The sequence below is a fragment of the Canis aureus genome, chromosome 22 (genome assembly GCF_053574225.1).
Source record: "Canis aureus isolate CA01 chromosome 22, VMU_Caureus_v.1.0, whole genome shotgun sequence".
NCBI classification, from domain to species: Eukaryota; Metazoa; Chordata; class Mammalia; order Carnivora; family Canidae; genus Canis; species Canis aureus.
Genome location: NC_135632.1, coordinates 17,637,518 through 17,662,927, shown reverse-complemented (window position 1 = coordinate 17,662,927; position 25,410 = coordinate 17,637,518). Strand labels below are relative to the sequence as shown.

The window sequence follows — 25,410 nt, the reverse complement described above, 5'->3', positions numbered from 1 at the left end:
TCTCTGCCTCTCTCTCTCTCTCTCTCTCTCTGTGTGACTATCATAGATAAATAAAATTTAAAAAAACAAAAACAAAAACAAAAAAAAAGAAAGATAATCACAGTACCTGGGTGGTTCAGTCAGCTAAGTATCCAAATTATTTCGGCTCAGGTCATGATCTCAGTGTCATGAGACTGAGCCCTACCACAGGTTCCTCGCTGAGCATGGAGCCTGCTTAAGATTCTCTATCTCCCTCTCACTCTCCCTCCACCCCTATCTCTAGGGGGGGAAAAAAGAATCCTTTTCTTTTTTTCAAAGATTTTATTTCTATATTTATTTGAGAGAGAAAAGCATGTATATGTACAGCACAGGGAGAGGGAGAGGGAGAGAAAGACTCTCAAGCAGACTCCATGTTGAATGAGGGACCCGACCTGGGGCTCTATCTCACGACCCTGAGATCATGACCTGAGCCGAAAATTAAGTCAGAAACCTAACTGACTGAGCCACCTAGGCACCCCTCAATCCTTTTCATACTCATCCAAAAAATAGAAGGGGCTAGCAATGCTTCCAAATTTATTCTACAAGGCCAGCATTACTCTGATACCAAAACCAGACAAAGACACTACAAAAAAAAAAAAATTACATACCAAAATCGCCAACAAACATAGGTGCAAAAATCTTCAACAAAATATTAGCAATGCAAATTCAAAAAGACAATAAAAGGATCATTCACAATCAGATGGGAATTATTTCAGGAATGCAAAGATGGTTCATTATCCACAATTTAACCAACATGATATGCCTCATTTATAAAATTAAAGATAAAAACCATCAATCATCTCAGTAGATGTAGAAAAGGATTTGAAAAATTCAACATTCAAAAAAATATAAAAAAATAAAAAAAAAGAAAAATTCAACATTCATTCATTATAAAAACTCAAAAAGGTAGGAATAGAGAAAATACACTTCAACATAATAAAGCCATATATGACAAACTCACGGCTACCATCTTAGTTAACAGTGAAAAGCTGAAAGCTTTACCTCTAAGATCACTAACAAGACAAAACTGTCCACTCCCATCACCTTCATTCAACACACAAAACTGGAAAACCCAGTAGTAGCAATCAAACAAAAAGAAAAAGCATCCAAATCACTAAAGAAGTAAAATTGTCAAAAAAAAAAAAAGAAGTAAAATTGTCACTACTTGCAGAAGACATGATACTATATATTAAAAAAACCCTAAAGAGTCCACAAAAAACTTTTAGAATAAAGAATTCCCTAAAGTTACAGAATACAAAACTAATATATAAAAATCTATTGTTTCTATACACTAACAGAGAAATGAAAAACAATGCCATTTATTAAGTATATCAAAAAAAAAAACTAGTCTTACACTAAGTAAGTCAGAGAAAGACAAATACCTTATGAATTCACTTATATACAGAATCTAAAACACAAACATGAACTTTTTCCGGTTTGATACTGCCAGATTTGAATTGATTTTTTTGTTCCAATAAACTCTTCAAATTTAAAAAATAAATAAAAATAAATATAAAACAAAAACTAAATAAATAAACAATAAAAATATATAAAAACAAAAACAGAAGCAGATTAATAAACACAAAAAACAAACTGGTGGTTGCCAGAGGGGACAAAGTGGGGAGAAGGGGAAAATAGGTGAAGGGGATTAGGAGGTCAAAATATCAGTCATAAAATAAATAAGTCATGGAAATGAAAAGTACAGCAGGAAGAATACAGTCAATAATCTTGCAATAGGGACTCCAGGTGGCTCAGCAGTTGAGTGTCTGCCTTTGGCTCAGGGTGTGATCCTGGAGTTCTGGGATCAAGTCCCACATCAGGCTCCCTGTGTGAGGCACCTGCTTCTCCATCCCCCTATGTCTGCCTTCTCTCTGTGTCTCCCATGAATAAATAACCAAAATTTAAAAATAATAATAATAATCTTGCAATAACTTTGTATGGTGACAGATGATAATTACACCTATCATGGTGAGCATTTGATAATGTATGTAACTGTTGAATCACTAGAGTTTCTACACCTGAAAGTAATGTAATTATATCGACTCCATTTCAATTTTTCTAAAAAGTGAGTATCTATGAAGATGTCCATATTTACCACTCTTTTTTGTTGTTGTGTCTTTTTTAAGATTTTATTTACTTGAGAGAGAGAGAAAAGACAGTGCATGTGCACAAGCACGAGGAGCAGCGGGGAGAAAGTGAGAAGCAGGCTCTCCACTGAGCAGGAAGCCTGACTTGGGGCTTGATCCCAGGATCCTGAGACACTCAACCAACTAAGTCACCCAGGCACCCCCATATTTACTATTCTTATGAACATAAATAACTTCGAATCAGAAAAAATAGAAAATTCAAAGTATGTATTATCACCCCATACAAAATTTATATTATTTTTTCTGCATTCTAGTCTATTCTATTCATCAGGTTATCTTCATTAATTCACACTGCCCTATCAAGATAAGCAGAATCACTGTCTTGTCATCTTCTGCCAAGTTTCCTCAATAAGGTCATATAAAAGAAAATCATCATAGAAATGGAAAGGGGGATTACAAATTTTAACTGCAGCTAGCACAAAAACCAAGAATTGAAAATAATAGACCTGGAGTAAAAATCACAGATAATCCTCAGATTCAGTTATATACTGGAGAAAGTGCTGCTGGGCAACAATAGAAAAAATAGGTAAAAAGGATTTCATCAAAACTTTTAAAATTTTATACATCAAAGGACACTACTGTGAGAGTGAAAAGGCAACCCAAAGAATGGGAGGAAATGTTTGCCAATTATATTTCTGAAAAGAGACTAATATACAGGATATATGAAGAACTCCTGTGACTCAGCAACAAAAAGTAAACAATTAAATTTAAAAATGTCCAATGGTCTTGAACAGAAAAGTCTACAAATGGCCAATAAGAACATGAAAAGAGGGACGCCTGGGTGGCTCAATGGTTGAGCGTCTGGCTTTGGCTCAGGGCATGATCCCAGAGGTCCTGGGATCGAGTCCTACTTCAGGCTCCCTGTATGAAGCCTGATTCTCCCTCTGCCTGTGTCTCTGCCTCTGTATGTATCTCTCATGAATAAATAAGTAAAATCTTAAAAAAAAAAAAAAGATGCTTGACATTAGTCATTAAGGAAATACAAATAAATACTGCATATGATACCATTTCACAGCCATAAAAATGGTGATAGAAAACAAACAACAAAAACAGAAAATAACAAGTGTTAGCCAGGCTGTGGAGAAACTAGAACCCCCATGTATTGCTGAATAGGAATGAAAAATGGTAACACCACTGTGGAAAACAGTTTGGCAATTCTTTAAAAATTAAAACAGAATTACCATATGATATAAAAATTCCTCTTCCAGACATATACCCAAAAAAATTGAAAGCAGGACTCAAATACCTGTACATCAATGTTCATCATAGCCATTATTCATAGTATTACTCACAATAGCCAAATCATATGCTCTGATTTTCATACTGGATTCAGCTATTTGAAAAATGTTAAAAAGAAAGTTTAGAAAAATAATTTCATTTACATTTCATAGTACTCACAAATCAGTATCACTCATCAATTCACTTTAAAAAATAATCCAACGAAACAAGCAAGCCTTGCTATGTAAAAAAGTTACTTCCAAATTGATGATTTGAGGGGGATGGGTGAAATAGGTGATGGGAATTAAGGAGGGCAGAGTGCACTTGTACTGACGAGCACAGGGTGTTGTACGCAACTGTTGAATCACTATACTGTACACTTGAAACTAGTATTACACTGTATATTGACTAACTGGAATTTAAATTAAAAACTTAAAAAAAAAAGGGTAGCCCAGGTGGCTCAGCGGTTTAGCACCAGCTTCAGCCCAGGGCATGATCCTGCAGATGGAGACCCGGGATCGAGTCCCACATTGGGCTTCCTGCATGGAGCCTGCTTCTCCCTCTGCCTATGTCTCTGCCTGTTTCTCTCTATGTGTCTCTCATGAATAAATAAATAAAATCTTTAAAAAATAATAAAATAAAAACTTTAAAAAAAAAAAAAAGAATTTGCTTCCAAAGGAAGGCATGCTACTTATGACTGGGGGAAACCTTTCTTCCCCACAGTTACCATGAAAAGTCAGCGTACGGAGGAAGGAAAAGGAAAGAAAAGACAATCAACCAAAAGTCACATACAGAAAAATTAAGACAAGTTCAAAGATAGTAATTAAAAAGATTTTAACTCAAAACTTCCTTGGTAATGTCAAATTCCTTTAAGCAGCCTGAACAAAGGTTTCAAACTAACATAGGTTAATTTTTCTTAAATCAGATATCACACATTGTTTAAAGTAAGAGTGAGAATTATCTTTTATATATCTACAAAAGACCAAACATGTATCAAAGTCTTTAAAATCAGTGACCTAAAGATTAATTTTTAGGTCACATTAATAACATTTCTATAGAATATAGTCACATTAATAACATCTTCTCTTTTTTGGTAATTTTTTTTATAATAGAGTATCATCCCCTAAGTGATAAATAAGCTACATTTATAAAAATTCTACCAATTACATACCTGCTTAATATAGGAAATGGTAGCTTCCCGAGGAACCTCCAACTGAATATAAATCCCAGTGGGCAAAAGGAAATCCACAGGTATGGAGCCATCAGATGCTAACTGTGAATCCACTGCCCAGATGTCAAGGATGTCTGCCATAGCAGGAGGCATTATGAAATTGAAGCACATTCATAACCATGGGGCCCTAGAAAGTATTAAGTAAAACTTAGTGAACCCGAAAATTAGCCAGATCTTATACTAAAATATCATAAAGCCCACCAATCCATAATAAGTCACTGGATTTCAATATAGCAAATAATGTAACAGTTGACTAATTAAAGATTAAGCCACCAGAAATAAATTGTTGTTTAAAAATACTTTTGGTTATCATTCCATACATTATATACATAAACACACCACACTGACTCAAATTCAACAAAAGTACATCATGCGAAAAAGAAGATCTGCTGTACTCATTCCCTGTTATAATCAAGAATAAGACCTGGAAGATTGTTGAAGGTCTCACTATTAATGATTTCTCCTGTGAGAAGATGGATCTAACTGCAAAGGAACTGGCAGAAGAAAAAGAAACTGCCTTTGAGTTTCTTTCTTCTGCCTGACTAGCCCATCATTTTGATGTTACTAAAGGCTCCAAAATTGAAGAATCTAAATGTCGTCTTTGACTCTAGTACAAATGACAATAATGTTGTACTTAAATTACTTGTGAAAAATGATACGTTTGAAGGAGTATGTGCTTCTTGGTATAAATTTGGGATGGTTTATCATCATGCTGTTAGTGCTGCATTCTAAATAAAATATATATTGAAATGAAAAATAAAAAAATAAAAATAAAATAAAATAAAATAAAAACACACAGAAGCAAATGAAAATGAAAGCACAACAGCCCAAAACCTTTCAGATGCAGCAAAAGCAGTCCTAAAAGGTAAGTATACTATATTACAGGCCTAACTCAAGAAGCAAGAAAAGTCTCAAATACACAACCTTACCTTGCACCTAAAGGAGCTAGAAAAGGAAATAAAGCCTAAAGCCAGTATAATGGAACTTATAAAGATTAGAGCAGAAATAAGAAGTAATATAGAAAAAGAACAGATTAATGAAACTAAGAGCTGGTTCTTTGAAAATATATAATAAACATCTAGCCAGGGGAATCCCTGGGTGGCTCAGCGGTTAAGTGCCTGCCTTCGGCCCAGGGTGTGATCCTGGAGACCCGGATCGAGTCCCACATCGGGCTCCCTGCAAGGAGCCTGTTTCTCCCTCTGCCTGTGTCTCTGCCTCTCTGTGTGTCTCTCATGAATAAATAAATAAAATCTTAAAATAAAAGAAAAGAAAATAATAAAATTAAATTAAATTAAATTAAAATAAAATAAACATCTAGCCAGATATATCAAAAAGAAAAGAGGAAGAACACAAATAGATAAAATCATGAATGACTGAGGAGATCACAACCAATATCACAGAAATACAATTATAATACTATTAAAAATTATATGCAAACAAACTGGGTAACCTGGAAGAAATGGACAAATTCCTAGAAACTTACAAACTGTCAAAACTGGGACAGAAAGAAATAGAAAATTTGAATAGACCCATACATAACCAACAAAGAAATTTAATGAGTAATCAAAAATCTCCCAACAAACAAAAGCCCTGGGCTAGTGGCTTCCCAAGGGAATTCTACCTTTTTTTAAAAAAAAACCAGACATTTTAAAGAGTTAAAAAGAGTTAAGAGTTTCTTCTCAAACTGTTCCAAAAAATAGAAATGGAAGAAAAATTTCCAAACTCATTCCACAAAGCCAGCATTACTTTGATTCCAAAACTAAAGACCCCACTTAATAAAGGAGAACTATAGGCCAATACCCGTGATGAACATGGATGCAAAAATTCTCAACAAAATACTAGCAAATCAAATTCAACAGTACATTAAAAGAATTCACCACAATCAAGTGGGATTTATTCCTGGACTGCAGGGATGGTTCAATATTTGTAAACTCATCGTTGTGATACATGATATTAATAGAAGGATAAAAACCATATGATCCTGTCAATAGATGTAGAAAAAGCATTTGACAAAATACAGCATACTTTCCTGATAAAAACCCTCAACAAAGTGGGTATAGATAGAACATACCTCAACAGCATAACAGCTATATATGAAAGATCCACAGCTAATATTATCCTCAATGGGAAGAAACTGAGAGCCTTTCCCCTAGCATCAGAAATAAGACAAGGATGTCCACTCTCACCATTACTATTTAACTGAGTCCTTGCCTCAGCAATCAGACTACAAAAAGAAATAAAAGGCACCCAAATTTGCAAAGAAATCAAACTCTCACTATTTGCCAATGACATGTTACTCTACGTAGAAAACCAGAAAAAGACTCTACCAAAAAACTGCTAGAACTCATACATGAATTTAGCAAAACCCAAGGATATAAAAGCAATGTGCAGAAATGTGTTGCATTTCTATACACTAATAATGAAGCAGCAGAAAAAGAATTCAAGGAATTTTTCTCATTTGCAATTGCATCAAAACCAGTAAGATACCTAGGAAGAAATCTAACTAAGTAAAAGATTTGTACTCTGAAAACCATAGAGCACTTATAAAAGAAATTGAAGAGGACACAAGTAAATGGAAAAGCAATGTATGCTCAGGGACTGGAAGGATAAACCTTGTTAAAATATTTATACACAGGGCAGCCCTCCTGCATGGAGCTCCCTGCTTCTCACTCTGCCTGTGTCTCTGCCTCTCTCTCTCTCTCATGAATAAATAAATAACATCTTTTAAAAAAAATAAACACAAAGCAATCTACACATTTAATGCAATCCTCATCAAAATACCACCAGCACGGCAGCCCTGGTGGCGCAGCGGTTTAGTGCCGCCTGCAGCCCGGGGTGTGATCCTGGAGACCCGGGATCGAGTCCCACGTCGGGCTCCCTGCATGGAGCCTGCTTCTCCCTCTGCCTGTGTCTCTGTCGCTCTCTCGCTCTCTCTCTCTCTGTGTCTCTCGTGAATAAATAAATAAAATCTTAAAAAAAAAAAAAATACCACCAGCACCTTTCACAGAGCTAGAAAAATTCTAAAATTTGCATGGAACTACAAAAGACCCCCAGTAGCCAAAGCAATTCTGAAAAAGAAAAACCAAAGGCATCATGATTCCGGATTTCAAGCTATATTACAAAGCTGTAGTCAACAAGACAGTATGATACTGGCACAAAAACAGGCACATAGATCAATGGAACAGAACAGAGAATCCAGAAATGGACCCACAACTGTATGATCAACCAATCTTCAATGAAGCAAGAAAGAATATCCAATGGAAAAAAGACAGTCTCTTCAATAAATGGTGTTGGGAAAACTAGACAGCAACATGCAGAAGAATGAAACTAGTCCACTTTATTACACCATACACAAAAATAAATTCAAAATGGTTGAAAGACTTTAGAGTGAGACAGGAAACCATCAAAATACTAGAGGAGAACACAAATAGAAACCTCTCTGACCTCGGCTGTAGCAACTACTTACTGAACATGTCACCAGAGGCAAGGGAAACAAAAGCAAAAATGAACTATTAGGATTTTATCAAGACAAAAAAAACTTCTGCACAGACAAGGAAACAATCAACAAAACTAAAAGGCAATCTATAGAATGGGAGAAGATATTTGTAAACAACATATCTTATAAAAGGTTAGTATCCAAAAACTATAAAGAACTTACAAATTCAATACCCAAAAAACAACCCAGTTAAGAAACAGGCAGTAGACAATGATAGACACTTTGCCAAAGAAGACATCCAGATGTTTAACAGACACATGAAGAGATGCTCAATATCACTCATCATCAGGGAAATAAAAATCAAAACCAGGACGAGATACTATCTCACACTTGTCAAAATGGCTAAAATTAATGCAAGAAACAACAGATGTTGATGAGGATGGGAGAAACTGCACTGCCTGAACATTGCAGCATTTACTGATTCCTCTCTACTAACTCGTATACATCTTATAGTCTGGACCCATTTAATGGACACTAATACAGACCCTGAATCTTTCTCATGTTGCAGCCTTGTTTCTGTGAAGGAAGAGCAGTGCACTGCTGAAAGACTGTGGTTTCAGAATCCAACAGCTTACTTGTGAGAGCTGGTACCATCTCTAACTGGCTGAAAGATCTTTAGCAAGTCACGTTATCTTCTCCCTACTTAAATTCCCTTATCTGTGAAATGATGAGATCAACAGTAACTACTTTAGAGCATAATAATAAATACTGAAGAAAGAACACCTGGAACTTAGTAAAGACAATTAAAAAATTCCCTGTTTTTTATTTTTATTCAAAAGCCCTAAGTTTGGGACACCTAAGTGGCTCAGTAAGTTAAGCACCTGCCTTTGGCTCAGGTCATGATCTCCCTCCAGGTCCTTTCCTGGGATAGGGCTCCTTGCTCAGTGGGGAGTCTGCTTTTTCCTCTGCCCCTCCCTACTGTTCATTCATATTCTCCCCCCCACACCACCCCCGCATATAAATAAAATCTTTGAAAAAAAGAAAAAAGGCTTGAGTTCTTTTGAGCTCTGAGTTATACATTTTTCAACTAGTTTCATTTACCTAAAACTGACTAGCACACAGTAGCCATTTAGTAACTGTTTAACGAATGACAAAATATTATCCCTACTCCTACAATTAAAAAAAAAAAAAGCTCACAGGATAACGATAAAATCTAAAACAGCTAAAGGTGACTTTTTACTCTGTGTCACCATTCTAGGAACTTCTTTACATGCAATTCTAGATTTTATCCTTCCTACCACCTTATGGTAACACTGCTATTCCTTGAGGAACATAAACAGGTTGAGATCTCAAAACCACCAAGTGGCAGTCCTGGGATTTGAACTTGGGTCTAACTGTAAAGTGTGAGCCTTACACCACCTTCTGCATAATAACCATTAAACTACCAGAAAAAAGTTTGAGACATTTAATCATAATCACATTATGTTAACTATAAGCTCCTTGAGAGCTCACCCTATATTTTTTTCTTTTCTTCTCCATGCTTTTTTTTTTTAAATTTAGATTAAAAAATTTAGAGGGAGAGTGTATGTGTGTGTGTGTGTGTGTGTGTGTGTGTGCACGCACATGCAGGGAGAAGGACAGAAGGAAAAGCAGATTCCTCACTGAGCAGGGAGCCTGATGTGGGGCTCGATCCCAGGATCACAACCTGAGCCAGAAGACAGATGCTTACCCTACTGAGCCACCGAAGCATCCCCGCTCCCATGCTTTTTTAAAGTATTGTCTCTTACCACAGTGTATGGAGAAGTCATCATACTTAGGCACTCTCAACTGATAATTTTATAAACATGAACAAACTATACAAAGTTACTACAGATGTCATAAATAGTCACTGGCCCTGAAATAGCTTTAGGTACATCACTGCAGAGCAGCCTTTGGAGACAGTCTTTAGTAGAGGAGCTTCTTTTTTTTTTTTTTTTTTTAAGATTTTATTTATTTATTCATGAGAAAGAGAGAGAAGCAAAGACACAGGCAGAGAGAGAAGCAGGCTCCCTGCATGGAGCCTGACGTGGGACTCGATCCTTCGGTCTCTAGGATCATGCCCTGGTCTGAAGGCAGAGCTAAACTGCTGAGCCACCCGGGGATCCCTAGAGGAGCTTTTCAAGCCATGCAAGTATCAGGTGTTCTAGAAAACATGCTATACCAAATTAAATAAAAAGACCATGTTTTGCCTATATTCATCTACCACCATGCAAAGATTGGGGAAAGCCAGCTCCTGCACACCAAGTTACAGTATGTATGATAATGAATCAAGAGTTTTCAATAAAAGGAAAACAAAAGAGGAAAAACAAAAGTTAGCATTTAAAATAGAGAAAGGATTATGAAACATCAGCCACCTGTCACACAATTACAATCATGATAAACCTGTACATGCCCCTACTTTCTTCAGCACAGATTTTTAGCAAGACTCTCACAACTAAAAACCAAATCACCTAATGAATAACAATAGTAATAAAAGATCATGAAACTATAAAAACAAAACATTTAAGATCTCACTATTACAAGATAGCTGGAAATGCTGAGGCTTCCTCAGGCCTGAGGCCCAGAACAGCAATCTTTGCAAAGAGACAGCACCTCACCACCCAATGGCATTAACTCCCCAGATAAAAAAAATTCCGAACTTCTGGGGGGTCTTGGAGGAAAAAGCACTATGGTAGATTTAAGAATTTCTTGAAGTAGTTGTAACTAAAAGAAATTACAAAAAAGAATTCCTGGGCCCTTACTTTCCTTCCTTTCTGGATCTGTTGTTCAACACTCTCACACATTCTATCCTTAATCCTGCCACCCTGAGCCACTAATATTTGCCAACATATCCCATACTCTCTCCTGCCTCCTACTTTAAACATCATTCCCTCTCCCTAAGATGTCCTCATCTACATTATCTCCTGATCAACTCTTACTCCTCTAGACTCTTGGAATACATACACCCAAGCACCAAGGCATACCTATGTCAAGGCAGGAGCATACTACATTGAAGCTGGTTGCTTATAAATAGCTCCCAAATTCCTATTATTTCCACCTCTTTATCTGCAGCTTTGACACATATTATGGTCTCAGTAGTTACTTACATATAGCTAAATGAATTAATGAATGAAACAAATTCTATGGAAGTCACTTAGGAGACCAATTATACTAGACAATAAAAAATGTGATTTGGGGGATGCCTGGGTGACTCAGAGGTTGAGCATCTGCCTTTGGCTCAGGACATGATCCCAGGATCTGGGATCGAGTCCCACATAGGCTCCTTGCATGGAGCCTGCTTCTCCCTCTTCCTGTGTCTCTGTCTCTCTCCCTCTCTCTGTCTCTCTTTCATGATTAAATAAAATCTTTAAAAAATAAAAATAAAAAATGTAATTTAAATCATGCTTAACATGGAAAACTTTAACTATGTGGCCTTCAATGCAATCTCTCAGTACCCAATCTAAGAAATTCCATATACAGCCCACAAAGGTGACATCTTTCCATGAAGTCAGGGTAATATTTACCATTATATAGATAAAATGCCATGCACATATAGATCTCCTAGAACTCATTAAATTAAAAAAACTGAAATGATTTAATTCAGATATCAGTTGTCTATTTGCAAATGGTTTTATAAAATCGCAGTCTATATTTTATAGATGTATCTTTCCGTAAAAGAGTAAACCAGAAAAATATTAACAAATGTACAGAATTGATTGCATCATCATTTACAATGGGATCAAGCTTCACCTAATAGCACTTCGTCTCTAATCCATAAACTTCTGTCATGTGAAGAGGAACATGAAATATATCTTACCTATAACCTAAGCACTGCATTCCAAAAAACAAAACAAAACAAAACCCACACAAACACAAAAACAAAAAAGACACTCAGGTCAACATAGAGCATATAATTACAGCCTAATATGTAGGTTATATTTGTGATTCACTTTATTTTTTTTAAGATTTTATTTATTTATTCATGGGGGCGGTGGAGGTGGCAGAGATATAAGCAGAGGGAGAAGCAGGCTCCATGCAGGGAGCTCGATGTGAGACTTAATCCCGGGACTCCGGAATCATGCCCTGAGCCAAAGGCAGACGTTCAACCATGGAGCTACCCAGGTGTCCCTGTGAATCACTTTAATAAAAGAACTTTTATTCTGGGCAGCCCCGGTGGTGCAGCGGTTTAGCGCCGCCTGCAGCCTGGAGACTGATCCTGGAGACCCGGGATCGAGTCCCACATCGGGCTTCCTGCATGGAGCTTGCTTCTCCCTCTGCCTGTGTCGCTGCCTCTCTCTCACTCTCTCTGAATGAATAAATAAATCTTTAAAAAAATTTAAATAAAATAAAAAATAAACCAATGCTCAATGTTTTCAAGGACTTTAAGCTAAATACTACCCAGAAGAATGGTTTTCAATCCTCTCATATTCCATACTCTCTTTTTTTTTTTTTAAGATTTTATTTATTCATGAGAGACAGAGAGAGAGAGAGGCAGAGACACAGGCAGAGAGAGAAGCAGGCTCCATGAAGGGAGCCTGATGTGGGACTTGATCCTGGGACTCTAGGATCATGCCCTGGGCCAAAGGCAGATGCTCAACCGCTGAGCCACCCACGCGTCCCCCTCCATATTCTTTTTAAACAAATATTATATACACTTTAAAAATCTGAAATGAAATTATTCATAATTTACATATATATATACCTAATTTCAAAATAAATCTATTTAATACCCTAGCTGTAACATAAAAGGAGAAATAAAAGAAAATAATAAAGCTTTTCTCAATATGTAAATACATGGGCATAACCAAACCTGTTTTATAAAGCAGTCATGTTTGCCTCTATACATAGAAACATCATGGATATGACAAATACTAATGCAGACTAACCCAAATGTGCTGTACTAATGATCAAATACTACAAATGCCACTCACTGGTGCCACAGGTTTTCCAAATCTGTATGTTTCAAAATCAATATTTTGAAATCATGTAAAAAATACTTTGCATTATATTTTTACCTAATACAGAGTTAATATCTCAGCTCAGATAAAAATAAACGGTTTTCACCTACACACATATCTGGAAGAAATTCAAAAATTGTCTTGTACATGAGGCATTTTTTTGTTGTTGTAAAAGACTGTCTTAGGGGAGCCTGGGTGGCTCAGACAGTGAACCGTCTGCCTTCAACTCAGGTCACGATCTCAGAGTCCTGAGATCAAGCCCCCTCATCAGGCTCCCCACTCTACAGGGAGCTTGCCTCTCCCTCTCCCTCTGGCTGTCGCTCCCCCTGCTCTCTGTCATTCTGTCAAGTAAATAAATAAAATCTTAAAAAAAAAAAAAAAAGACAATCCTATGCATTGCAGGATGTCCAATAATCCATTACCTACTAGTAAATAGCACCTCTTCAAATCATTGTATCAACAAGTACAAAAATAATCACCCTTTACAAATTTCAAAAAACACCATATAGCAGGGAGGTCACACTGTCCACTTTCAGAACCACTGCTCTTCAACAATGCCTACTATTTCTCAAAGTAGTGATGACCTAGAAAAGTTTGGGGTTTCTTTTAAGATTTCATCATTTGAAAGAGAGAGAAAGAAAGAGAGAAAGAGGGAGCACAAGCAGGGGGAGGGGCACAGGGAGAGGGACAAGCAGACTCCCTGCTGATCAAGGAGCCAGAGGTGGGGCTCAATACCAGGACCCTGAGATTATGACGAAGTGAGCCACCAAGGTACCTTGACCTAGAAATGTTTTTATCTAGACCCAATTATACTCCATAGTTAAAATAGTAATGAACACAATTTGTCATACATTTCTACTGGTAAACCAATGGTGTTTCTTGCATTTGGCTATGCTGTCTTTGGCTAATTCCTGAAAGGTTTAAAAAAAAAAAAAAAAAAAGCTCAATTAAAGGAAACTGTAGCCCCTTAATCAGAGGAATATAAGGCCAGTATGACTAGCTCTTAATTTTCATGACTCTTAGTAAGTGTAAACTTACAGGTGGAGTGGTCTAATTACTCACAGGGTAACCTGTAGCTCTTCATAACATCCTACACAACATTTTTCATAGGTACTGAGAGAGGAAGCATACTCACAAGATGTGCTGTTATCAAAACAGCATGTCCTTTGTCAGATTGAAACTGTGACATGGTTGCTAAACAAATGAGGTAACAAACCAAATGCTAACAAATAAATCTTTTGTAGAGATGTTTTGAAAAAAATTATTGCTACACATTTAAATATAAAATATATCTGGTTCCTATTTCCCTTTGTCATTCTTATTTCATAAGAGCACCACACACAAGAGTCCAGCCTAAGAATTAACTCAAGAGTTTCAGTTTAGGAGAGTTGCAAACCCTGGGGACCCTGCTGGTGACTGTCTGTTAAGCCTGAAATCTCTTGATTTCAGCTCAGGTCCTAATCTCAGTCAAGCGATCCTGCCCAGCATCAGGCTCCATGCTCAGCAGACAGTCTACTTGAGAATCTCTCTCTCCCTCTCCCTCTGCCTCTGCCCCTCGCCCCACCCCGTGCATTCACTCTCTCAAATAAATAAATCTTTTTAAAAAGTTATAAACCTTTCTCATTTTAAAGATAATAAAAGTAAGGCCCAGAGAAATTAATTATCTAGGATGACATAGCAACAGAGCCAAGACCAAAGTCAGATTTTCTTCTCTAGCAATTAGCATGCTTTTAAAATCTATTTTCCCTTTATTTTTTATGTTTTCCTTCTTTTCTCTTTTTTAAAGATTTATGTATCTGCAGAAGCAGAGGGAGAAAGAGAGAATCTCCAGTAGATCAATGGGGAGCCTGATGGAGGGCTCAATCTCAAGACCCGGAGATAATAACCTGAGCCGAAATGCTTAGTGGACTGAGCCACTCAGGTGCCCCTCCTTCCTTTCTCTTTAAAAGAAGGTCCTTCCCAAGGCTATCAAGCCAGCAGGATCCTCAGTATTGCATCACTCTTCTGTTTGAACTGAAATGATCAAAGCCTGAGGACAAGCATGAAACAATGATGAAAACTCTTCCAGGAAGCTATTAGAGGCACAGGAACTTTAGCAATGACAATTAGCTCAACTAAACCCTTAAACTGAATTTACCAATGTATATCCTGTCAACTGTTCCCTGGAAGAAAAAAAGAGTTTAAATGTACTCAGTCTCCCTAGTAATATGCCATCAGAACCATTAGATTTTACTTTTTTTAATCAAATGATAAGCAGAACCAACATAAACTTGCTATACAGATGGACAAGTTTAACCAAAAACTACTCTGCAAAATCATGGAAGAAATTTTAAGAGAGACTAAAAGACAATTTTAAAAATTAAATGCAATAGGGCTGCCTTGCTGGCTCACTTAGTAGAACGTGGGATTCTTGATCTCAGGGTTCTAAGTTCAAGCCTCACACTGGGTGTGGAGATTACTTTAAAAATTTTTTTTTGTTTTAAATCTTAGGGGCAGCCCGGGTAGCTCAGCAGTTTAGCGCCACCTTAGGCCCAGGGTGTGATCCTGGAGACCCGGGATGGAGTCCCACACTGGGCCCCCTGCATGGAGCCTGCTTCTCCCTCTGCGTGTGTCTCTCTCTCTCTCTCTCTCGCTCTCTCATTGTGTCTCTCATAAATATATTCTTTAAAAAAACTTTTAAAAAATCTTAAAAAATAAATGAAATACTGTTTACCTAGTATTCATTTCTTTCTTATTATATGATTTTAGCTAGAAGTAAATGTTTATTAAAAAAAAAACATGAGCACTGAAAAGGGCCATGCACTTTTGAAGAGCACTACATATATGATCTCAAATCTTCAGGTTTCAATCAGAGACTATGTAAAATTGATGAGATCTTAAATCATATGGCCTTGAGTTCTGCCATCCACATTATTCAAAAACAACAAATCAGCCTCAACTAATTTATTTACATGGAAGTATGCAAGCACTAACTCTGAACAGAGCAGAACTTAATTCTGTAATGACTGTTATTTAATCTGAATCATCATAAGTCTATGTAAAGATATCTCCAAAGTTGGAGCATCTGACTGGCTCACTCAGATGGGCATGCAACTCTTAATTTCTGGGTTGTGAGTTTGAGGTGAGTTACACCCACCTATGTTGGGTGTATAGATTACTGAAAGAATTAAATAAACTTAAAAGAAAAAGATAGCTCCAAAGTAATTCTACAAATTACTAAAGAATTGCTAAAATTTTATATACCTTATCATTTATGTAAAAATAATATTTAAATTTATCCTCTCAAATAGAAAGTATTACTCATTCTAAGTTGCTTGTAGAAAATATTTGGAAATATGCACTGACCCTTGAAAATTTTATACCCGCTAACCCAGGAATTCAAATTCTATAATCTACCTATTTAAAAACTTGAATGCAGGGGGCATCTGAGTGGCTCAGTCAGTGAAATGTGGGGCTCTTGATTTTGGCTCAGGTAATGAACTCAGGGTTATGAGATGCATTCAGCGGGGAGTCTGCTTCTCTCTCTCCCCCCGTCTGCCCCTACCCCCCACCCATGTGCACCCTCTCTCTCTAAAATAAATAAATAAGTCTTTAAAAAAAAAACTTGAATATTGAAAAATTTTCAGGGATCCCTGGGTGGCGCAGCGGTTTAGCGCCTGCCTTTGGCCCAGGGCGTGGTCCTGGAGACCCGGGATCGAATCCCACGTCGGGCTCCCGGTGCGTGGAGCCTGCTTCTCCCTCTGCCTATGTCTCTGCCTCTCTCTCTCTCTCTCTCTCTCTCTCTGTGACTATCATAAATAAAAAAAAAGAAAGAAAGAAAGAAAAAGAAAAATTTTCACACACAAAGCAAAACATAGAAATACAACAAAACTGCAAATAACCTGTCTAAACAAGAAGTAGTAGTTAACCATGATATATATATATATACTTGATGGTATATTAAGCAGACATTTGAACTGATGTTTGTTAACTATGTACAATACTAAAGAATTGTTTCTACACAATATAAAATAGCACAAAAAGTATAATTAGGGGGCTCCTGGGTGGCACAGTTGGTTAAGTGTCTGTCTTTGGCTCAGGTCATGATCTTAGGATCCTGGGATACAGATCTAGATTGGGATACCTGCTCAGTGCCCTGCTCAGTGGGGAGCCTGCTTCTCCCTCTCCTCCCTACTTGTGCTCTCTCTCTCTCTTGCTATCTCTGTCTCTCAAATAAATAAAATCTTTAAAAAGTATAATTAGAATTCTGTTTACTTTTAAAAACCATGAATACAATCTAAAGCATAGAAATTAAGGCTGGAAGGAAATACATATGCTAATACAGTTCAAAAGTAACTAATAAATATTTCCTTTTTCAATGTTTCATTAACAAGAGCATACAGCTTTATACACTTTTTTAAAAGTATTTATTATTAAGAACACTTTGAATAGTCCAAAGGACTCAGGCTAAAGCTAGGCTATCTATTCTTAGTATGTGGATGTTAATTAGTAGTTCCAAACTATAGATTTGAGGCATCTGGCTGACTCAGCAGAGCATGTGACTCTGTATCTCAGGGTGATGAGTTCAAGTCCCACATTGGGCATAGAGCCTACTTTTAATTAACTAATTAATTAATTAATTAATTAGACTACAGGTTTACTTTTTAGTCTTTAACCTCAATATATACAAATATATTTATAAATACTTATATATGCCTCTGTAGAACAAGTTTATTTATTATAAACTAGATTTCAATGTCTCTGAAAGCAGAGATTACTTAAAAATTTTTTAAATATCTTAAAACAAAAATCAAATGCAATAGTATTTACCTAGTATACATTTCTTTATTATATGATACAGCTATAAGATGGGACGCCTGGGTGGCTCAGTGACTAAGCGACTGCCTTCAGCTCAGGGCATGATCCTGGACTTCTGGGATTGAGTCCGCATCAGGCTCCTTGCAGGGAATCTGCTTCTCCCTCTGCCTGTATCTCTGCCTCCCTCTCTCTCTCTCTCTGTGTCTTCCATGAATAAATAAATTTTTTACATCTTTAAAAAGAAAAACGAAAAAGAAAAACTACACAACCAGGGGTGACTGAGTGGGCTCAATTGCTTGAGCATCTGCCTTCGGCTCAGGTCATGATCCCAGGATCAAGCCCCACATGGGACCCCCTGCTCAGCAGACAGTCTGCTTCTATCTGTCCCTTTGCTGCTCCTCCTACTTGTGGTCTCTGGCACACTCTCGCTCGCTCTGTCTCTCTCTCTCTCTCTCATTCCCCTTGTCAAATAAATAAAACCTCTAAAATATGTGTGTGTGTGTGTGCATGTGTGTGTGTGTGTGTGTATATATATATAAAACTTATTTGAGAGAGAGAGCATGAGTGAGGTGAGGGGCAGAGAAAGAAGCAGACTTCCACTGAGCAGAGAGCCTGATGTGGGGCTTGAATCCAGGACTCTGGGATCATGACTTTAGCTGAAGCCAAACATTTAACCAACTGAGCCACCTAAGCACCCCCCTCTTTTTTTTTTTTTTTTTTAATCATAATACTGTAGGAGTGAAGTAAACAACCCTGGCTTATTGGATATACTTTTGCATCTGCCATGCAGATACATATTTTAGACAAAAGTTTCATCATCCAGACAACTTCTGTTTCTCAATATAGTGGCAATAGATCCACAAGATTTACAGGGTGTCCGTTTGTTTTTCTTTTGGAGAGTGAGTATATCAACCATCTTCATTCCAGAAATGTCATCCAATCAATTCCAGTACCTATTTTTTTTAAGCTTTTATTTATTTATTAGAGAGAGTAAGAGAGGGAGCTCTCTTACTCTCTGAACAGGGAGCCTGATGCAGGGATCGATCCCAGAACCCCAGAATCATGACCTGAGCAGAAGGCAGACACTTAACCGACTCAGCTGCTCAGGCACCCCTCTGGTACCTATTTGTAACAAGTGACATCATGATAACCAGAAATGACTATATCTAGCAAAGGATACCCACATGCTAAGTGCTGTGAGGGTGAGTCATGAGCCAAACTGTACAAGTGTATGGTGATGCTGGTGAGTAACTAATCAACAGCCCTCACATCTAGGAACTGAATCAGGGCCAGAAAGCCATGTGGATGTCAAACAGTAACATGAGAAGAATTTTAAATAGCTTTACAGCTGTAGAAAAAGAACTATTCCAGGCTCCGAACCTTTTAGTTCTGTCTGCTGTCATTTTGAAAATAAGTTGTAATACATAAAAAGTAAAACAGCATCCTAAAAAGGTGGCATTTCTCCCAAGTCATTTCAGGATTACTATTTTAGATACTAATTTAACTTTGGTCTATGCAAGTATTTGTCTGTTTAAATGCTTTTCTTCAGAGACCAATTATCCTCCTAAACTATCTAACCATGAATGACAAATGCTTATGTATCTTTTATTTCCTCTTCACTAGTAACAGTAAACAGAATTTATAAAAATTTAAAAAGCAAGGAAAAATTAAGAGATACTTTCCTTGGTGCAAACACTCTTCTTTCACTGCCTGTTCTATCTAGAGTACATGGTAAGTTAGCAGAGGCAGGCTGACAGTGTCATCTCAGTGCTAAGGCTTTCACCAAGAGAAAAAGGAAAAAAATTGGAATTCAAGTTAATAAATACTTATTAGCTACTTACACTTTTTAAGACACCATATCACACACTTGACTGGGAGAAAAGGAAATTACAAAAATAAAACATGGACCAGTTTGCAACCCAGTCAGTAACACAGCACTCAAGTTGGCTGAGACAAACAAATGGGAGGCTCGTCTGTTCTGTTTCATTCAAATGGTGCACCGTCTTAAACTATTGGAGATAATAAAACAGAGAGATAGTAACGGCTCATATTACTATGTTTTCCACCTCAATCCAGAGAGCCTCAATCACAAGAGATGAAGATGGACTATTAAAAAAGGGAAATATAAAGTACCTGCCTGACTTTCAGAAAGAAGGTTGGAAGGTAGTGTCTGGGGATCAAAAGATCTCCCCTGAAAAAGCTGAGGCAGCACCACAGCATTGCTCTCATGAAACCCCACCTCCACTGCCACACACTGCCTCAGCCTATGACCTGTGCACGACAGAACAAGTACTAGGAGTTATATGGTTTGGAGTAGAATTCATTATAGGTCACTATGTATAGTTTCTCAAAAAAATCTGAAATCCTGGGGCACCTGGGTACTCAGTCAGTCAAGTATCTGCCTTAGGCTCAGGTCTTGATTTCTAGGTCCTGGGATGGAGCTCCATATTGGGCTCCCTGCTCAGCAGGGAGTCTGCGTCTCCCCCCCCTCTCTTCCTCTGCCTCTTCTCCCTGCTTGTATGACTGCTCACTGTCTCTCAAATAAATATTCTTTTTTTAAATATTCTTTTTTTAAAAAGAATCTGAAATCTTCATCTGTTTATGCTTCAAGCAACTTATGGCTAAGGTCCTGTATTTAATTTAATAATAATACCATATAGTTAATCTAATGAACCACATTTTGTTGGAAAAAACTCAAAAACAGCATTATTTTTAAAACTATTACTTGGGGGATGCCTGGGTGGCTCAGCAGTTGAGCGTCTGCCTTGGCTCAGGGTGTGATCCTAGGGTCCTGGGATCAAGGCCCATATCAGGCTCCTCGCAGGGAGCCAGCTTCTCCCTCTGCCTATGTCTCTGCCTCTATGTGTCTCTCAAGAATAAATAAAATGAATGAATAAATAAGTAAATAAATAACACTATTACTGGGGACTCCTGGGTGGCTCATTCAGCTGAGTATCTGACTCTTGATTTCAGTTCAGGTCATGATCTTGGGGCCATGGGATCAAGGCCCTGGGACAAGCCCTGTGTTGGACTCCATGCTCAGCTGAGAGTCTGCTTGAGATTCTCTACCCCTCTCTCTGCCTATCCCCCATTACATGAACATGCTCGCTCATTCTAAAATAAATTTTTAAAAATTTTTAAAAATAAAACAGCATTACTTTTTGTCATGAGAACTTTTAAGTTCTACTCTCAGCAACTTTTCAAATACACAATGGAGTATTATTAACTATAGTCTTATCATGAGTATATTACACTCATGACTTATTTTATAACTCGAAGTTTGTACCTTTTGATCCCCCCCTTCACACATTTTGCCAACATTCCACCCCTGCCTTTGGCAATCAACAATCTGCTCTATGTATTGATTAGTACGGTTTAGGAAATTTTTTTTTTAATTTCTACTTATAAGTGATATCATATAATATTTGTCTTTCTCTGAATTTTCACTTAGCATAATCCCCTCAAAATCTATCCATGTTGTTCCACATCGTAAGATTTCCTTTCTTTTTATGGCTAAATAATATCTCTGTGTGCGTGTGTACACACATTTTCTTTATCCATTCATACATCAGTGGACATTTAGGCTGCTTCCACATCTTGGCTCTTGTAAACAATGCTGTAACGAACGGAGGGATGCATATCTTTTTCAGTTACTGTTTTTGTTTCCTTCAAATAAATACCCAGAAGTGGAATTGCTGGATCAGATGGTAGTCCTATTTTTAATTTTGGGGGGAATCTCCACACTGTTTTCCATTACGGTTCCACCAATTTACATTTCCACCAACAGTGCACAAGGGATTCCTTTACTATACATTCTCACCAATACTTGTTATTGCCTGTCTTTTTGATACCAGCCACATTCTAACAGGGTGAAGTGATTATCTTGTGGTTTTTTATTTTCCTGAAAGTTGAACAACTTTACAAGTACTTGTTGGACATCTGCAGGTCTTCTTTGGAAAAATATCTATTCAGATCTCTGCCAATTTTGGGGGGTGGGGGGACACTATTAACTTGTATGGGTTCTTTATGTTTTGAATATTAACCACTCTCATCAAGTATGATTTGCAAATATTTTCTCCCATTTCATAGGTTGTCTTTTCATTTTATTGACAGTTTCCTTTGCTGTGTAGAAGTTTTTTAGTTAGATTTAGTCCAACTTGTTTATTTATGCTTTTTTTTTTCTTTGCTTTTGATGTCAAATCCATCACCAAATCCAGAATACTGTCAAAATCAAAGTAGGGGGGGATTAGGGATCCCTGGGTGGCGCAGCGGTTTGGCGCCTGCCTTTGGCCCAGGGCGCGATCCTGGAGACCCGGGATCGAATCCCACGTCAGGCTCCCGGTGCATGGAGCCTGCTTCTCCCTCTGCCTGTGTCTCTGCGCCTGTCTCTCTCTCTCTGTGACTATCATAAATAAATAAAAATTAAAAAAAAAAAAAAAGTAGGGGGGATTACCACCTATATTTTCACCTAGGAATTTATGGATTCAGGTCTTAAGTTCACATCTTTACTCTGTACTGAATTTTTGTCTATGCTGTAAGACAAGGATCGAGTTTCATTCCTTTGTATACAGCTGTCCAGGTTTCCCACCACCTTGTATTAAAGAGATTATCTTTACCTCCACTGTATTTTCTTAGCTCCTTTGTCATAAATTAATTGAACATATATGCATCACTTTATTTCTGGACTTTCTATTATGCTCCATTGATCTGAGTGTCTGTTTTATGACAACAACACAGTTTTAGTTACTATAACTTTGTAATATAATTTGAAATCGAGAAGTGTGATGCTTCCAGCTTTTTTGTTCTTTCTCACAATTGCTTTGGCTAGTCAGTATCTTCTGTGGTTCCATACAAATCTTAGGATTGTTTATTCTTATTTTTGTTAAAAAAAAAAAAGTCACTAGTATTATAATAGGAATTGTTACTGAATCTGTAGATTGCTTTGAGTAGTATGGACATTTTTACAATATTATTTTTTCCAAACCATGAGCACAAACTATCTATTTACTGTGTTTTCTTTTTTTTAATATCCTATAGTTTATGTGTGCAGATCTTTTATCTCATTGGTTATGTTTATTCCTAGATATTTTATTGCAACTGATACATTTTTGATACAACTGTAAATAGGACTGTTTTCCTAATTTCTTTTTCATAGTTCTTCAACGGAGTATAGAAATGCAACAGATTTTTGTATATTGATTTTTGTATTTGCCAAATTGCCTGAATTCTATTTAATAGCTCTAACAGTTTTTCATGGAGTGTTAGGGCTTTGTACATCCTATCTTCTTTCTTCACCTGCTAATAATGAAGATTTTAATTCTTCCTTTCTGATTTGGATGTATTTTATTTATTTTCCTTGCCAAACTGCTCTGGCTAAGACTTCCAACATGATGTCGAATAAAAGGGATGAAAGAAGGGATCCTTTTCTTGTTCCTTGATCTTAGGGAAAATTTTTTCAATTTTTCAACAATTTTATGATGTTGACTATGGTTTTTCATACGTGGCCTTTATTATGTTAAGGTATGTTTTCTCTGTACCCACTTTGTTGAGTTTTTTTATCATAAACTGATGTCAAATTTTGTCAAATGCTTTTTCCTTTTTATTTTTCCTTAAGATTTTGAGAGAGAGAGAGAGAGAATGATTGAGAGGGAAGGAAAGAGGGAAAGGGAAAAGCAGACTCCCTACTAAGCAGGAAGCCCAAAGTGGGGCTCAATCCCAGGACCCTGGATTCATGACCCAAGAAAGGAACACTTAACTGACTGAGACACCCAGGCATACCTCAAATGCTTTTTCTTTATCTATTGAGTCAACATGGTTTCTAAACCTTCATTTTGTTAATACAGTGATGTATAACACTGACTGACTTATGGATATTGAACCATCTTTGCATCCCCAGAATAATCCTACTTGATCACACTGTAGGATTCTTTTAATGTACTGGTGAATTCAGTTTGCTAATATTTTGTTCAGGATTTCTGCATCTATGTTCATCAGGAATATTGGCCCATAATTTTCTTTTCTTGTGGGTCCTTGCCTGGTTTTGGTGTCAGTATAATGCTGGCCTCATTAAATGAGTTTATTAGAGTTCCTTCCTCTTCCATTTTTTAGAAGAGATTGAGAAGGAGTGGTATTAATTCTTCTTTAAATGTTGGGCAGAATTCACTAGTGAAACCATCTGGTCCTGGAATGTTGTTTGTTGGGAGGTATTTAGTTACTGATTCAATCTCCTTACCAGTAATCTGTTCACATTTTCTACTTCATGATTCAGTCTTGGTTGATTGCATGGTTCTAGGAATTCATCTATTTCTTTTAGGCTGTCCAATTTGTTGGTGTTTAAACAACATTATTTATATCTCTTCTCTTCTTAATACAGCATTTAAAATACCGCTTTGTTGTGGAATGTGATTTTCTTTTTATTCAATTCATTTATAACACCCACATCCCTTACTGTTACAAATAAATTATTTAGAGGAAATAAAATGGAAAATGTCATTAAAGCTAAACCAGAATATATTTCCTGATTGAATTCAGCTCTTAAAACCAAACAAGATTCTCTTGATCTTTTTTTTTTTTTTAAAGAAAAGTTACTACTAGAGGTACATTTGACTTTATTTCTCAGTTCTGTAAACTGAGGGGATACTCTCACAGAATTTATAATGTATTAGCTAAAACGTTAGCAATGAAAAAAAGGTTTAAGAATCAAAATAATCTAATAGAATATTTTAAAACTAGCTGCAGGGGTGCCTGGGTGGCACAGTCGATTGGGCGCCTGCCTTGAGCTCAGGTCATGATCTGAGGGTCCTGGGATCGAATCCCATATCAGGCTTCCTGTTCAGTGGGGACTCTGCTTCTCCCTCTCCCACTGCCCCAACCTCTGCTCATGCATGCTCTCTCTCACTCATTCTCTCTCAAATAAATAAAATCTTTAATAAGTAAATTAAATAAATAAAAAGTAAAACGTAGCTGCAAAACACTTATAATTACGTGATAATGAGTTCTGCCTAGTGACTTAGAATAACTTTTTTTAAAGGCCTCAAAATTCCTGTACTTCTATCCCTCCTTTATTTGTCCTTTAACTTCCTCCTATTCTTTACTTTTTTCCTTCTACTAAGAATTGAGGACTATGTTCTTTCCTTTTATATGAGCTCTGCTTGGCCAATTAAACAAAGCAGAGGTAATGCTATACTTGTATCTGGACCTAGGTTTAAGAAATTGGTACTTTCTACCTGCTACCTCTTAAGACACGTGCTTGTGAGATGCTCATTCTAAAAGCCGCGTGTAGGTGGTCTGACCAATCCCAAAAGGGAGATTTCTAAGTGAACAGGCCTTCATGACTCCAGCCCTCAGATTATGAGTTTCTCCACCTGAGGCCCAGATATCATAGACCTGAGACAAGATGACCTTGCTGTGCCGTGTCCAAATTCCTGACCACAGAGGAAAGGCATAACAAACCGGATGTTTTACACCACTAAATTTTGGAGTGATCTGTTACAGCAACAGATAATTAGAATATAATCTATTAAATTAAAAAATCAAATTACAGGGACGCCTGGGTGGCTCAGTCATTTAAGCATCTGCCTTTGGCTC

General features: G+C 37.1%; 1 protein-coding gene across 4 annotated transcripts in view; it reads right to left on the bottom strand.

Annotated features, from left to right (window-relative positions):
- PIK3CB (phosphatidylinositol-4,5-bisphosphate 3-kinase catalytic subunit beta) overlaps positions 1-25,410 on the bottom strand; it is a 203,721-nt gene that overhangs the window by 116,293 nt on the left and 62,018 nt on the right. For all 4 annotated transcript variants that reach the window (XM_077864962.1, XM_077864961.1, XM_077864964.1 and 1 more), the window contains one exon: positions 4,555-4,741. In XM_077864962.1, the coding sequence (XP_077721088.1) occupies positions 4,555-4,725 (171 nt within the window). In that variant the 5' untranslated portion in view covers positions 4,726-4,741. The remainder of the gene's footprint in view (positions 1-4,554; positions 4,742-25,410) is intronic.